Here is a 17,019-nt window from a genome sequence, read left to right on the forward strand (position 1 = left end):
ATTGATGACAGGCCATGGAGAGTAAGTTGTTGATGGGAGGCAATGTTTTATGTATATATGACATGTTATAACATAATTACTGTATTGATGACAGGCCATGGAGAGTAAGCTGTTGATGGGAGGCAATGTTTTATGTATATATGACATGCTATAACATAATTACTGTATCGATGACAGGCCATGGAGAGTAAGCTGTTAATGGGAGGCAATGTTTTATGTATATATGACATGTTATAACATAATTACTGTATTGATGACAGGCCATGGAGAGTAAGCTGTTGATGGGAGGCAATGTGTATATATGACATGTTATAACATAATTACTGTATTGATGACAGGCCATGGAGAGTAAGCTGTTGATGGGAGGCAAGAATATTATGGACCACACCAACGAGCAGCAAAGAGCACTAGAACAACGAAGGATAGAAATAGCTGAGCAAAAGGTAAATACAAATTATGCAGGGAAATATTTCTTATTAATATCTAGAAATTATTTTGATCATATCATTTTTCCATAGCAGTGATACGCATTGGCCATTCGGAACTATCGCTGCTATTTCTGCCAGACAAAATTATCCATTGGATTTCTTTCACCACAGTATTTTACAGAACAATCATACATTTTATTTCCTGGAAATTTGTCAGCCAAGAAAAGAAACCCACTCAGTTTGGATCATCACAGCTTTTTCTGGGATTGGATTGACTGTTTTGTTGACCGAGAGGTTACAAATGAAAACACTAGTTCATTCATTCATAACTTCTCAGCCAGTTCTCATTTCACAAATAGCCAAAGTGATCCAGATGGCGCTGATTACCCTACAGTCGAGGTTTAATCCATGTGATTGTCCTTGAGTTTGTAAATTCCACATTGAAAATTATTTTTTGATAAGCAAAACTTAGTGCCATTTTATTACTATAATTGGGTTTTGTTTTACTGTTGAATCGGATTATTTTCTAACCACAGACATGTATAGTGTTATTTAGACTTGGAAATAGTTTACTGTTAAATAACAAAGTCTTGCTTATTGCTGTAAACAGTTATGTAAGAAAAAGACATTATATAACCCTTTTTTTAGAAGTTGATGAAAATAAAACTATATCTTGTCACCCCTGTATGTTAGTAGGAAAATCATATACAGTACATTTATAAAGTTCACTTTTTATTATATATTTCAGAGACGAGAGCGTGAAATGCAGCAAAAATTGGAACAGAAAGAAGAGTCGGCAGTTGAAATGCAGGAGACATATGTCTCACTACAACAAGAAGTGGATATCAAAACAAAAAAACTCAAAAAGGTTTATAAAAATGAACTAGAATTTTCGAGGAACCAAATGAAGTGCTGAATGGGAGGAGGATGAAATAATTTGTTGTGTAGTTTAAGAACTTAAACACTTTACAGGTGTAAAACAGAGGATGCTAGGTTTAAACTTTTGAGCAGTACTTGGGCAGAAATCAGCATATGTATTGACAGTTATTTATCATGCACATTTTATCTCATTGTTGATGAAGTTGGGGGTGGGTGGGGAATAGCACTTTAGTTTGTTGGTTTATTTGCTTATGTATTTGTTCTCTTTTGTAATTTGTTGCAACCTCTATCTTTATCAGAAACAAGGTCAGTCATATCATAACTTGGTCACTGTGACCTAATTTTCACACCATAATGAATTAAACCAGCTTTCATTAATTATATCCTCAATATCCTTGATTCCATTTCATCTATAATTGGAAGATTAATATATAGGGATATTAACTAAACCATACCAAAGCTTGGTCACTGTGACCTAATAAGCATACTTGAATGACTTGTATTTTCAGCAATTTCTTCATTACAGTTTTGCTCTCTTGGACCCTGTTTCACTTGAACTCATGAACACTGGTATGTGGATGAATCTTCAGGCCCACCAACCTTTACATTTTCACCATAAGGTTTCCTAGGACAACTCATAAATTATGGATTTATGGAACAATAGCAAAAATTATGAAAATAAAATCCTTTTGGCCAAATCAGGATATTGGCACGTCAGTCTTAGTTCAAATCCAGGTTTTCACATTAGACTTGGTGGACTTGGTCAGGAGACCAGACTAACTGTGGGAGGTACCTCAGACACTTTAATTTACTTATGTTTATGCAAAACACCTGTATGATCAAGCTTTTGCTTTTAGGCTATATAATAGTCTGGAAATATTGTCCAGCAGACAAGTATGGTTGAAGGCAGAGGGGACAATCATATTTTTAAAACATTCAAGCAGTTGGCATGGAAGTGTAGAAAACAATAATTGGATAATTAGATGAAAGCAGGAAATTGTCACTTGCATGTATTGGACATTATGTAATATTTGATTTAAGTATGCTTGTGTCAGAAGATATGATTGTCTCCATCATGAGAATGAAAAGTAAACAAAGATTATATCAGGTTGAGAGATTGTGTAAGAATTAATTGACCTCCATGGGTTTTGGAACTTCAGTTTCAGAAACTGAAATGTAGGTCGTAAAGGCCAAACTGTACTTTAAAACTTTTGTTTGAACATAATGTTGTCTTCGCAGCATTGGACCACATTGCGTAACTCTCCAAATGTATATTTTCACCGTCGACAACAATAGTAAATGACACTGAATTACACCTTGCTTAAAATTGGTCTTAGTTGGTGAAAAATTCATAATCTTTCTGAAAAGATATCTGTAGGTTATCTGCATCAGAGGAAGCATCTCTCATTCATACCACAGTTAAGTCAAAGGAACCAAAATTTTAATATTTTAAATGACCTTTTATTGTTCAGCTATCCATTAATTACATTCTCAGTATCTTAGACCCTGTTTGTTCTATGCTCATAAATATTGGTATATCAATGCATCGTAAAGTGTGTAACCCAATCATACCAAACAAGGCCTTTGTGACCTTGTTACACTTAATGTTTTAGACCCTATTTTATTTTCACTTATGCAAGAAGGTGTACATACTTAGTAACCAAATCACATTAAAGCTAGGTCACTGTGACCTCATTTTCACTTGAGTGACATTTGTAGTATTAGCCATTGTTTATGCCATCAAAATCTTGGACCCTTTTTAGCCAACATTTATGAAAATTATTATGTAGATGTATCTCATGAAAAGAAACTTTACATTACCATAATAGGTCACTTTGACCCAAGTTTCATGCATTAGCTTAGACTTGTAATCAGTGGGTAATATATTTGAACCTTGTCAAGACCAGTTAGGGTCAGCTGTTATGAAATGCCTCTTAATAACTTAAAATTTGAGTCAGCTGTAAATGGCTTATCTCTTTGCAGCACTCATAACTTACTATCAGCATCAGCTGTAAGTGGCATATCTCTTTGCAGCACTCATAACTTGCTATCAGCATCAGCTGTAAGTGGCATATCTCTTTGCAGCACTCATAACTTACAGTCAGGGTCATCTGTGATGGCAAATCTCTTTGTAGCACTCATAGCTTACATTACCTCCGCATCAGTCTTCCATACCTGTCTCTATTTTGTACTCCAGAGGTTTCTGTTGGCAAGAGGATCCATGTTTGCAAGTGTATACCTTGCTCTTAATTATTTTATGGTATACGGATAATCACAGGGTAAAAAAATGATCATTTTCTTAAACAGCATGTCAATAAAAAAAATTCTGTTCCAAGTTTTGGAGGAAAAACTATTAATCTTGTATGGATTGAAGATGTATGGAAAATTAGACGGTTGAAAAAAGGTTATAATGTATTCACTGCAGCAATTCTTTTAGCAGAGAGTCTTATGTTTTTACATGCTTATTACTGCTTTGTTTAATCAGATGCTAAAAATTATTAAAAAGACAGTTTTTAAATGTAATTTCCATTCAGGTAATTGAACTAGATAAATAATATTCAAGGTCAGTACATTTGAAAAAAATCCTATATATTCAAACCCTCGTTTCTCTCAAATTTAGTAAAATCTGAACAAACATTGTAGTCCCAGCTAATTAAACAAGTTTTCTTACTGTCTATTTCAAAAGCGTATCTATTCTCAGGGGTGTTCATAATTGACAGGCTTTACTTTATCACCAAAGAAACAAATTTTCTTACTATAAAAGTGCTTATCATAATGTGTATAACCCTGTTTTTCAGCTGTTCTCAAAGCTACAGGCCACAAAACAGGAGATTCAAGATATACAAGAGGAACATGTTAAAGAACGACAGGAACTGGAGCAAACTCAGATGGAGTTGATGCGTGAACTAAAACTTAAGTGAGTTGTTAATGCACTATTACTCACACATCATAGTTTGAATACCTTTTTTTAATATTTATAATTATCCAATTCCATTGAGGGGAGGCAAAATGATGTTTTGGAAGAGCTTATGGGATGGCCTGTTGTTGTCAATCCATCCATCCATTAGCACAAGTTATGGCAACTCCACCTAAAGTACATTTAGGATTGCCATGAAAGTTTGCACACATGCATTCATCACAAGGTCTAGTTGGACCTGAATGAAAATGGTGGCACTTAGAAATCCAGTATGGCTACCACAGTGGACATTTTGACAGTCTTGGTTTAGCTACTCCTTCTGACAGATGTTTATATCAACAAGTGGTGTTACTGAAAGACCTCTTGTCGTGTCCAGTTGATCCTAGATGAAAAGGGTGCTGCTTAGACATCCAGCATGTCTGATACAGTGACCATCTTGAAAATCTTGTTCTCCCTACTTCTGAATTAATGGTCTTATTAACATGGGTTTTTTTACTGAAGGACACCTTATGATGTCTGATTTGTCATAAATGGCAATTGTACCAATCTATTGACTAATATGGCCAGCTTTTATTGTTGTGCCTCCAAAATGGAGAGTCATGTCAACATGAGATTTTCACCAGAAGACTTTTTATGATGTTTTGTTGATCCTAAATTAAACTGGTTTTGTCATGGCATTCATCTTGTATATCTTATTATTGCAACTCGGATGGTCATATTGATATACCGTTTTTGCCAAAGACTTTTTAAGATGTTGATCCTAAATGAAAATTATGCTGATCGGACATTTCAATATGGCCACCATGGCATCTGTTTGAAAATATTGTTTATTGGTGCTTTTCCTGAATGGAAAGTCATTTCAACCCGAAGAGTTCTTATAATCTTTGTAAGGTCATAAATGAAAACCAGGTCAGTCTGACATCCATTATGGCCAACATAGTGGCCATCTTGAAATTTGTGTTATTGCTACACCTTCATAATAGATGACCTAATTGATATCGCATTCTCACCAAAAGACTTCATCTGATGTCTAGATGGTCCATAATGAAAATGGTGGCAATCTTGCATCATATATGGCCTCCATGATGGCAACATTGAAAATCTTGCTAATATTAGTCTTCCTGAGTTACTCTTCAGTCTTTATTTACCTTGTAAGTGTTTAGGTCAAATTTACACATTAATATATACCCAACCATGATTGTCTAGTCCTAAAATGGTTCCCTCAGTGGCCATTTTGAAAAGTTTGTTATCACTCAAGAGAGTGTCGGGGATCTTTTCAGTACTTAGAAGTTAAAATGAAAAACTCATCTCATCTTAGATTCCTCAAAATTCTTTTCAGGCAGCAGAGCTTCAGTCCCTTCAAGGGACTTTTATTAAAGATTGAAAACTTAAGAGCGTATTAAAAATTGTAGATTATATGTACATGTACCTACTCTTACCACAGTTATTATATTTTACAAGTAATTCATCTTCAGCATTTGAACTCTTAACTTATTTGAGTCATCACCTTTTTTTTAAAATGTGATAGTGGTCATGTTTGTATTGGCATTGTTGTTTTCAACTTGTCGGTGAACTTCCCTGTCTTTACAAGTACTGGTTTCCAAATGAAACATCAATTTTCATGGACTTATTTACCATGAAATGTAGTTGGTAAACCTCATCCTCATTCAGTCCGATTGATGGAGACAGGCCTGTTTTCTTTATAGCACTAAGGATGTTAAATAGGCATGAAGTAATTGCCTGCATGTCATAAGGGATGTAAAATAGACCTGATATAATGTCCTGCATGTCATAAGGGATGTAAAAGAGGCCTGATGTAATATCCTGCATGTCCAAAGGGATGTAAAATAGGCCTGATGTAATGTCATGCATGTCCAAACAGATGTAAAATAGACCTGATGTAATGTCATGCATGTCCAAAGGGATGTAAAATAGGCCTGATGTAATGTCCTGCATGTCATAAGAGATGTAAAATAGGCCTGATGTAATGTCCTGCATGTCCAAACAGATGAAAAATAGACCTGATGTAATGTCCTGCATGTCCAAACAGATGAAAAATAGACCTGATGTAATGTCATGCATGTCCAAAGGGATGTAAAATAGGCCTGATGTAATGTCCTGCATGTCATAAGAGATGTAAAATAGGCCTGTTGTAATGTCCTGCATGTCCTAAGGGATGTAAAATAGGCCTGATGTAATATCCTGCATGTCATAAGAGATGTAAAATAGGCCTGATGTAATGTCCTGCATGTCCTAAGGGATGTAAAATAGGCCTGATGTAATATCCTGCATGTCCAAAAGGATGTACAATAGGCCTGATGTAATATCCTCCATGGCCTAAGGGATGTAAAATAGGCCTGATGTAATGTCCTGCATGTCCAAAAGGATGTACAATAGGCCTGATGTAATATCCTCCATGTCCTAAGGGATGTAAAATAGGCCTGATGTAATCTCCTGCATGTCCAAAAGGATGTACAATAGGCCTGATGTAATATCCTCCATGTCCTAAGGGATGTATTATAGGCCAGATGTAATCTCCTGCATTTCATAAGAGATGTAAAATAGACCTGATGTAATGTCCTGCATGTCACAAGGGATGTATTACAGGCCAGATGTAATGTCCTGCATGTCACAAGGGATGTATTACAGGCCAGATGTAATGTCTGGCATGTCACAAGGGATGTATTACAGGCCAGATGTAACGTCTGGCATGTCACAAGGGATGTATTACAGGCCAGATGTAACGTCTGGCATGTCACAAGGGATGTATTACAGGCCAGATGTAACATCTGGCATGTCACAAGGGATGTATTACAGGCCAGATGTAACGTCTGGCATGTCACAAGGGATGTATTACAGGCCAGATGTAACGTCTGGCATGTCACAAGGGATGTATTACAGGCCAGATGTAACGTCTGGCATGTCATAAGGGATGTAAAATAGGCCTAATGTAATGTCCGGCATGTCATGGGATCTAAAATAGGCTTGATGTAATGTACTGCCTGTCATATGGGGCAAATAATGGAGGAAGGAGCTAGAGTGACTCAGTGGTTAGCATGCAAGACACACAACCACATGGGTTTAGGTTTGAATCCTGTTGTCAGATCAACCTGGATCAGCTTGTGTCCTTTGGGCAAGTGATTTTACTTCAGGTACCTCAGTACTAAGCCAAAACAAAAGTGCTGTTAGCTTAACTGGTCATAGACCACGAGAGCTTATAAGATGATATGTTGCAGTTTCTTCTACTAACACACTTTATTATCACTACTGCTGCTTATACAATACTAGGACAATTGCTATGAAACTTTACACACATTTATCCCATTATCTAGTTGGTTCTAAGTGAAATTGTGTTGGTCAAACATCCAATATGACCATAACAATGGCCATGATCAAAATCTTGTTATGCCTACTGTTCCTGAATGGATAGTCATATCATCATGGGGGGGCCCCGAGTGGCCGAGTGGTCTAAAGCGCTCTTCGTTACGGATCACTGCCATCTCACCTCTGTCTGCGGCGGTTCGAGTCTAAGATTCAGCCAATGTGGGCATGTGAGAAAGCCTGCCAGTAGCTTCTCGTGGGTCGGTGGTTCTTTCCGGGGTTTTCCGGGTTCTTCCTCCACCATTAATACTGGCCGCCATGTATAGCCTATCGTGCTGAAAAATGGCGTTAAACCCCACAACAACAACAACATATCATCATGGGCTTTTCACCGAATGATTTCTTATGATGTTTAATTGGTCCTAGACGAAATTTGTGCCTATTTTGATGTCCAAAATGGCCACCTTATGACGCATCTTGAACATCATTTGCTACTTTTCCTGAATAGAGAGTCATATTGACATTGGGTTTTCACCAGAAGACTTTTGATAATGTCAACTTGGTCCAAAAATGGTGCTGATTTGACATCCAGTATGGCCACTATGGTAGCCATTTTGAAAGTCTTATTTTCACTATTCCTCCTGAATTTATGGTCATATAAACATGTGCTTTCTTTACTGAAAGACTTCCTCTAATGTCTAGTTGATCCTAAAAAGAAAGGTCCACATGGACATAAAAAAATGTCTACCTCAGTGCCCATCATGAAAATCTTGTTATCACTACTTCTGCTGAATAAATAGTCATTTCAACATGAAGTTTTCATTGAAATATGTCTTAGGATGTCTAATTATTCCATAATGAAAATGGTGCCAATTTGATATCCAATATGGCTACCATGGCAGCCATCTCAGTACTCCTCCAGAATGGAAAGACTGTTTATGATGTTTTGTTGGTCCTAAATTGTAATGGTGCTAATCTGAACTCCACGATGGCGACCTAGATGACCATCTTGAAAATATTGTAATCACTATTCCTTTTAAATCAAAAGTCCTAAGTTAAAACTGACAATTAATATTGCCAAATGGTGGCCATCTTGAAAATATTATCTCTACTCGTCCCAAACAGATAGCCATATCAGCATTGGATTTTCACCATGAGACCTTACAATACCTTGTTGTTCCTTAATGAAAATGCCTTGGACACACAGTGTGGTAGCCATGATGGCCATCTTGAAAATCTTGTTGTCACAGTACCACTGGACTGGATGATCATACTGACTTTCACCAAAAGATTTCTGATAATGCCTACTTGGTCTTAAATGAAAATGGTGCCATTCGGAAAGATAATATGTCCACAGCAGCTAATTTGAAATTCTTGTTTGAACTGAGGAACGTCATACTAGTTTCAAAACTCAGCTGTTAAAAGGATGATATGGTCTTATCTTGAATTCCAGGAAGGTTTGTTTTTTTGGCCAATAGAGGATCGGTCCTTATGAGGGACACTTGTTCATGGATTTCTCTAAAACAAAAACTCTCGCTTTTGTGTTTAAACTTTTTCTGGAAATGCTTGATATTGTTATCTCTTCTTTGCGTAAATGTGTGTATATTAGACACCTAGTCTTTAGACTGACTGCCAGTGGATGGATTGACATTAAATTTCATCCATTCTGCAGATTTATACATATAATATGCAAGTACAGTTTGATTGTTAGCATTTTTCAGAGATGTTCAGAGAATTACATTTGTTATTGTCGTAGATATTTGTCCCAAGAGAAAGCTCTGTTCACCATATGTTGGATACTTTATGTTTTGCCATGGCGAGAGCATGAATTTTCTACATCGTTTTACTGGCCATAGACCAGAAGAGCTTTTGGGAAGTCCATTTTTCTATCATCTGACCTTGATCCATTTGTTAGCACAAGTATGATACCGCAACCTGTCCAAAACTACTTGGAGAATTGCAGATCAATTTTCCACACCATTCATCCCTTTTTTTAGTTAGTCCTAAATGAAAATGGTGCTGCTCAGACATCCAGTATAACTGTGACAGCTGCCATCTTGAAAGACTTGTTATCACTTCTCATTGGATGGTTATATCAACATGGAGTTTTTTCCAAAAGACTAATTATATTATCTTTTTAGTCCTGAATGAAATTGGTGTCAATCTGAAAATATATAATAGCTGCCACATTGAACATATTGAAAACCGTGTCACTGATAGATGGTCATATCAGTATGGGGTTTTCACAGAAATTCATGCTAATGGTATCTAGTTTATTGTAAATTAAAAAGGTGCCAATTTGTCATTAGATATTGCTGCCACATTGAAATCCAATTGTTGAGATATATCAGAGATGGTTTCAACACTCGGAAGTTAAAAATAAGAATGGTCTTTTCAATTTCTGAGAATTCTTTTTGGACAGTAGAGCATCAGACCCTTTTTTCTTTAAATATGTTACTCAATCATAATACTTTAGGAGAACTACTACTACCTCTCAAATCTAGCCCTCCCAGATACTACTTTTAGCTAAAAGGAGCTAGTTGTCTGGCGATCTATGTGGCAGTATGGCAGAGTTATGTCCCCTTATGTATAAGACTTGGCAGCAAAGCCTAAGACTACATCAGTTATTACTTCAACTCGTGCCAAGAAGCACATTCTCATCACAAGAGACTTCACAAAAGCCAGAAGATATAACATTAGAGGAGTTTTTCACACTGCTAAGAAAAATCTACTCCATCTATATTTAGAACTTTTTCTCTTCCTATCCTTACAAAGTTCTGCTTTTACAATTTTGCTAAAACTTTGTCATCGTCACATTTAGGTACTTGCAAAGGGAACCTAAGTGACTTCACATTAAGTGCAGGCTATAATTATTTCATGTACGTTGAAGTCTCTAGTGCTTATTGAACTCCTAATATATGTCTAATACCATTCCTAACGAGTACATATTGGCAAGTTTCTATTCCAAGGCATTTGTAGGATCTGGATGCCAACTTTAGTGTTTTTACTTGTACAGATGGTCTATGGGCTTTTTTTTCCCCTACAGGTAATTGCCTCATTCTGGATATTGCTGCATCCACTTTATAAGTATCTATAACCGTGTCTCAGTTCCTTTTATGTGAAGTTTTTTGTGTGTAATATTTTCTATACATGGTTTACTTAGTTGCATCTCGCTAATGCATGTTTTTGTAGGCAACACTTGAGTCATGCTTATCTACATTAACATTCCATCATATTTAAAGAGAACTTAGTCAGTTGCATGGGTAGCCATTTCTACTTCCACAAGATAGGTTCAGGCTACAGTGTTTATATGTGTGCATGTCTTTATGCCCTTAAGAAACTCTTTATATATATCTACAAGTACAAGTGACCAAGATTACAGTCTGTACCAATGAAAGTATGGAAGGTTGGGTACATGACCATAAACATTAGTTTTATGCTCAGTGTGGAACCTGTCTTGGGTATTAACTGGCTGAACAAGACATATTTTAACTACTTTCAAGCTCATCTCAGGGGCACTTTTCATACCAGACCTGCTTCCTCATGGCATTAGTGACGGCAGGCAGAATTTACGAAATACACGATCAGCAGACCCAAATTATGTACAATTCCGACAAGACATGTTAGTCTTACTCATGACGGCATTTTTTTTCATCACCAAGAACCAGCATCCTTCCACAGGTAACCAGACTTTCATCATAAAACCTGTCTAGTCAGGACACATCAGCTGTAGGCCACCTACAAGACCCAGCTTTCAAGTGGTACGTTAATGAATCAGAGCCTTTGCATTGAGGGAGATCACACCTCTTTCTACTTCTCATAAAGAACAGTAGGATATATCAAAACAAACTCTCATCCTGGATTAAGTGGGTCATTCACTTGGCATATTAAAAAATAACCCCAGCTCAAATGAATTAACGCATTTTGGCTCACAAGGTTAGAGTAGTTGCCAACAGCCTAGCATTCATTCGACCAGAACTGTTTGCTAACCAATATCATTTGGGGATGGAGATGAGCCCAGATTCTCTTGCTTTTATCTCCAAGATCTGTCATCCCAAAGGGCCCATTTCAGTCTGGTAGGACCTATATCCACAGCTACACAGATCACCCTTCCAGGTTGATCTACAGCTTCTTAAGACATGGCTTCATGAATTATGTTAGATTGGGTGTGTGGATTTTTCTGTATTTGAAGCCTTGCCCTGATAGATAAGAGTCCCCTCCTGTGGGGTTACCTAGAAGCTGTCTCACATGCCTTAGGGGACCAGAGATTGTATCTCCAGGGTAAGGGGATGTACCTCCATCCAACTATTATTTATTCTCTTAAGGCATTATGATTGGGTCATGTATTTAAAGAAGAAACCAATTACTCCTAGCAAAATATGTTTCTTTGAGAATACTTACCCAATCATAATATACATACACCCACTCTGCCTCCCTGCAGTTACATCTGTAGGAAGCATGCCTTCCACTCCAGTAGTAACTGATATATTCTTAGGCTTTGCCATCAAGTGTTATACCTAAGGGGAGATCACTCTGCCCGACCACCAAACTTTTCTTTTGCTAAATGTAATATCTGGGAGAGCTGGATTTGCGAGGTAGTAGTAGTTCTCCTGAGGTATTATGATTGGGTAAGTATTCTTGAAAAAACGTTTTACTAGGAAAAATTTCATGTTCATTTAATGAGTATCTCGTATTGCTATGGCATTAATAATAGCATCTTATACATTATCATTTAGTAGATATTGATGGAAACTGATGGATTTGTTGTTTTACTATCCAACATTTTAACTTTTTTCCATTCTTTCAGAATGCTGATTATTGAAAACTTCATCCCTCCAGAGGAAAAACAAAAGATTCAGAATCGTGCTTACTTTGATGAAGAGGAAGAGACCTATAAACTGAGGCTTCTGGCTAATAGAAAGTAATGTTAATGGGCTACCAGAATCCTAAATCTTTATTTCCATTTGTTGAATTCAGATAGCCCAGTCAATTACTATAGAAAGTGGGGTTTCTGGTTGATAAAATGTTTAGTTTTTGTTTAATTCACTTTGATAAACCTTAAAATACAGGGGACAATAAATTTTATGTTCAAGGCTAATTTTTTTAGGTCCCTCTGTAATTCATGCCCTCACTGGTAGTGCTGTCTTTCGATCCCATTGTGCACGAGATATTGAGGGAGGAGTGTATCCTCTGATATTTTGGTGGCCACTGTTTCCAGGTGCATTGTTGTCACTATCAAGAGAGCTTTTTAGTCCCTCCTTGTGAGGACATTTCCTGAGAATTAAAGTTTATGAAGTTAGGGATGTTGCTTCAACATGGGCCTGTTTGAAGAATGTTATAAGAACAGTCTTCTGACAATCTCACACTACCTTCTCCTTTCACATTCAGTCCTTTGTACATCACAGCAAAAGCATTTCCTTTCATTGAGCCCTATAGTGACACATCACATGGCCCTACTGTTTACCAGCTTACATTAGTAAACACTCTTATTGTAAGGGTAAGTGTGTTAGTTTCTTACACCATGTTTTTGAAACCATCAACCTCCCTTCTAGCTGCAGTAATAGCAGGTAATGTATTGTTACTGTGAAAATATAGTTTTTTGTGGGGTAGCACTTATTTTAATTATATAATACTTACCTGCTACTATTGTAAAGATTCCCTTCTTCCTATGTGGTGTTCTGTACTCTATACCCAAGTCAAAAGATGATGTTGGCTGTGACTAAGGAGTCAGGCTGGTATCATGTTCTTTACAATTCTGGCCCGCTAATGCTAATGGGAGGAGGGATTAATTTGTTTGGTCTGGGAACTAGAATCCCCAAAAAGAAAAGCAATGCAATAGTTGCAGAGAAGTATTACATAATTAAAATTAGATTATAAACACACACATAAACATTCTGTGAGGATGGCATGGGGTGGTCTCAATCTGGAAGTATAAGCTGTTAAACTTGTGATATTGTCACAGCAAACTGTTTTTCCACATTAAACATGTAGAAGACACTCCATATCATAACTTGCTTTGATATTTTATATATTAAACGTTGTGGTCATGTTCAGTAATGCTGATAAAGTTGACTTAAAGTAGTTGAATGAGGTAAAAAATGCTAAGTATTTTAACAACTGGACATAAAAAAAAGAATCTGTTTGAATTTTCCATTGCAAACATTCCCTATTTGGGGCAATATACACATTGTTTCTGTTTCAGAATTTTTTTGCAAATAAATGAAAATAAGTATAATACAAGCAGCATATATTTTATATATTCCTTTTATGTGATTTTTAAAAGTGTACCTGTAATATCTTTTTCCTAAAATTTTATGATCATAATTTTATATGCTTTTCTTCATGTGCCTTTGTATATTTAGTATATTTGAGTTCCTTTTCAAAATATTATTTGATTTCTGTTGAATATACTTAAGCAGTATCATGAGATACAATTTTGATTGAAGTAAAGTTATGCAAAGTAGAAAAATTGAAAAGTTATATTGAGAACTGATAAATAGTTAGAAATAGATGTATATAGTTCTTCGTACCTTTCAGTTCATTTTGCATAACATAAATTGCAAAATACATACAATATTCCTTAAGTTTCAAAGATATCAAATTTGTTTCAATATTCCCAATATTTATGAATAATTCTCTTTAGATTTTAGACTTCATTTGTAAAAAGAAATGTATGCATTTTCAAAAAGCTAATTTGCTTATGCCTTTACTGTATGAAGAATTAAATGGTATGAAGAATTAAATGGTATGAAAATCAGGTGTATTATGGTACAGAAGTGTTCACCTATCGGAGTGAGTCGGTTTGACAGAAATGGGTGTGCTTATTTACTTGGCAGCCTCGTTTGACAGAAATGTGTGTTCTGTTTTACTCGCAGCCTCATTTTGACAGAAATGTGTGCTTATTTACTTGGCATCCACATTTGACAGAAATGTGTGTGCTTATTTACTTGGCAGCCATGTTTGACAGAAATGTGTGTGCTTATTTAATTGGCAGCCACGTTTGACAGAAATGGGTGTGCTTATTTACCTACCATAGTTAGTTGGCTTGACAGAAATGGATGTGCTTATTTACTTGGCAGCCATGTTTAACAGAAATGGATGTGCTTTTTCTTGGCAGCCTAGTTTGACAGAAATGGATGTGCTTTTTTACTTGGCAGCCACATTTGACAGAAATGGGTGTGCTTATTTACTTGGCAGCCACATTTGACAGATATGGATGTGCTTATTTACTTGGGAGCCTAGTTTGACAGAAATGGGTGCACTTATTTACTTGGCAGATGCGTTTAACAGAAATGGGTGTACTTATTTACTTGGCAGCCACGTTTGACAGAAATGAATGTGCTTATTTACTTGGTAACCACGTTTGACAAATGGATGTGCTTATTTACTTGGCAGCCATGTTTCACAGAAATGGGTGTGCTTATTTACTTGGCAGCCACATTTGACAGAAATGGGTGTGCTTATTTACTTGGCAGCCACATTTGACAGAAATGGGTGTGCTTATTTACTTGGCAGCCACATTGACAGTGATGGGGGTGCTTATTTACTTGGCAGCCTAGTTTGGCAGAAATGGGTGTTCTAAATTACTTGGCAGCCACATTTGACAGAAATGGGTGTGCTTATTTACTTGTCAGCCATGTTTGACAGAAATTGGTGTGCTTATTTACTTGGCAGCCTAGTTTGACAGAAATGGGTGTGCTTATTTACTTGGCAGCCTAGTTTGACAGAAATGGGTGTGCTTATTTACTTGGCAGCCTAGTTTGACAGAAATGGGTGTGCTTATTTACTTGGTAGCCAAGTTTGACAGAAATGGATGTGCTTATCTACTTGGCAGCCTAGTTTGGCAGAAATGGATGTGCTTATTTACTTGGCAGCCTAGTTTGACAGAAATTGGTGTGCTTATTTACTTGGCAGGCTAGCTTGACAGAAATGGATGTGCTTTTTTACTTGGCATCCTAGTTTGGCAGAAATGGGTGTGCTTATTTACTTGGCAGCCTAGTTTGACAGAAATGGGTGTGCTTATATACTTGGCAGCCAAGTTTCCTATGAAGAATGCTACTTATTGATGTTCCTGTTCTTATGATTTTAAGCAGTAGACATGCTAATACTTAAGATGGTAAATCAAATGGATGCAAGATTGGGTCAAGTTGATATCAATGAATTCACCATTGTTATAAATGATGATAGTCCATGTCGTGCCACATGATACACACTAGGCATTGCTTTCTATTTTTAGTTTTGGGGAAAACCATGCACATTCCTTTCAAGACTTTACAATTGGCAAATATTTTGAAAATTACTTTTTACAAGAGAAAAAGACCTGAAATTGGGCAAGACAAGGTTTTATCTGTTATCAGAACTAATGTTAAGGTTCTGTTTTGTACATTTATTGAGTGGCCAAAATAATGCCATTTATGGCAGATAAATGAATAACTTGAACCTTTATAGACAGCAACGTGAATCATGAATGAGTTTTAATTGTAGCACACAGACAATGGCAAAGAGACCGCTATCAGCTCTTGGAAATAGAAGACCAGTGTCAGAGTATGCTCGGGTAGCTGCTGCCATGGGAGGCAATCCTCGATTTAAGGTACACAACTCCAACATCTGCTTAAACTCTAATTATTATAACATTAATTAATCATCTCTTAAAATTTCTAATTCCTGTGCTCAAATGTAATACCTTTTGCATGCCTTATAAATGCACACCACTCTCTTTGGGATAAAAATTGGATACAAATAACCACTTCAAAGCACTAGGGTCTCGGTCTGAACATGTCTTGTAGTGGGGAGTTGCCTGATAAAATTGACTGAAAACATTAAGATTTTTCTCTCATACCCTAGCATCGTGCATGCTTGTGGTATTTTTATGGCTAAAGTTTGCAGGCTTGGCCCCTCTAAAAACTGTCTTGCAGTTGTTTTAATATGCATATTAAGATAGATGGTCAACTCTTCTGCATAAGAATTTCCAACATAGACAAAAGGAGTTAGGTATATACATGTGATGGGCACTTGTCATAGATGTATGCATATCATGTTGATCATTGAATTTACCAAAATAATAATTTGTCAGGCGCACCGGGTATTACTTTAAGGTATTGAGATAATCTAGCTCAGCATCAAACAATGTCCACATCTATCTCAGTGAATTGACATGCAATGTCTTGAGAACTTGGTAAAATTACATTCTTTGTTTTGCACACATTAATTTCAGCATTATTCGTATCAACATAAAGAGCAACACATCTCATTTAATACATGCTGGAAATTAGTGGTCTTTTTAGATATAATCTGCCTTGTTGGTCCTGGAGTTGTAGAATAGTCCATTGTTGATGCTTTAATGGATATGGGGTGTCATTGTGTGCCGCTGGTAAACAAACAGGATATGGGGTGTCATTGTGTGCCACTGGTATACAAATAGGATATGGGGTGTCATTGTGTGCCACTGGCAAACAAATAGGATATAGGGTGTCA

General features: G+C 36.6%; 1 protein-coding gene across 1 annotated transcript in view; it reads left to right on the forward strand.

The window, feature by feature from the left end:
• The window catches only part of LOC149792494 (kinesin-like protein KIF3B), a 110,435-nt gene that overhangs the window by 80,842 nt on the left and 12,574 nt on the right, over positions 1-17,019 (forward strand). The window contains exons 17-21 of the mRNA XM_089971082.1: positions 339-443; positions 1,177-1,296; positions 4,106-4,224; positions 12,353-12,466; positions 16,030-16,135. Of these exons, the coding sequence (XP_089827208.1) occupies positions 339-443; positions 1,177-1,296; positions 4,106-4,224; positions 12,353-12,466; positions 16,030-16,135 (564 nt within the window). The remainder of the gene's footprint in view (positions 1-338; positions 444-1,176; positions 1,297-4,105; positions 4,225-12,352; positions 12,467-16,029; positions 16,136-17,019) is intronic.

Source organism: Sinohyriopsis cumingii, chromosome 9 (assembly GCF_028554795.1).
Source record: "Sinohyriopsis cumingii isolate HCF-2022 chromosome 9, ASM2855479v2, whole genome shotgun sequence".
Classification (NCBI taxonomy): domain Eukaryota; kingdom Metazoa; phylum Mollusca; class Bivalvia; order Unionida; family Unionidae; genus Sinohyriopsis; species Sinohyriopsis cumingii.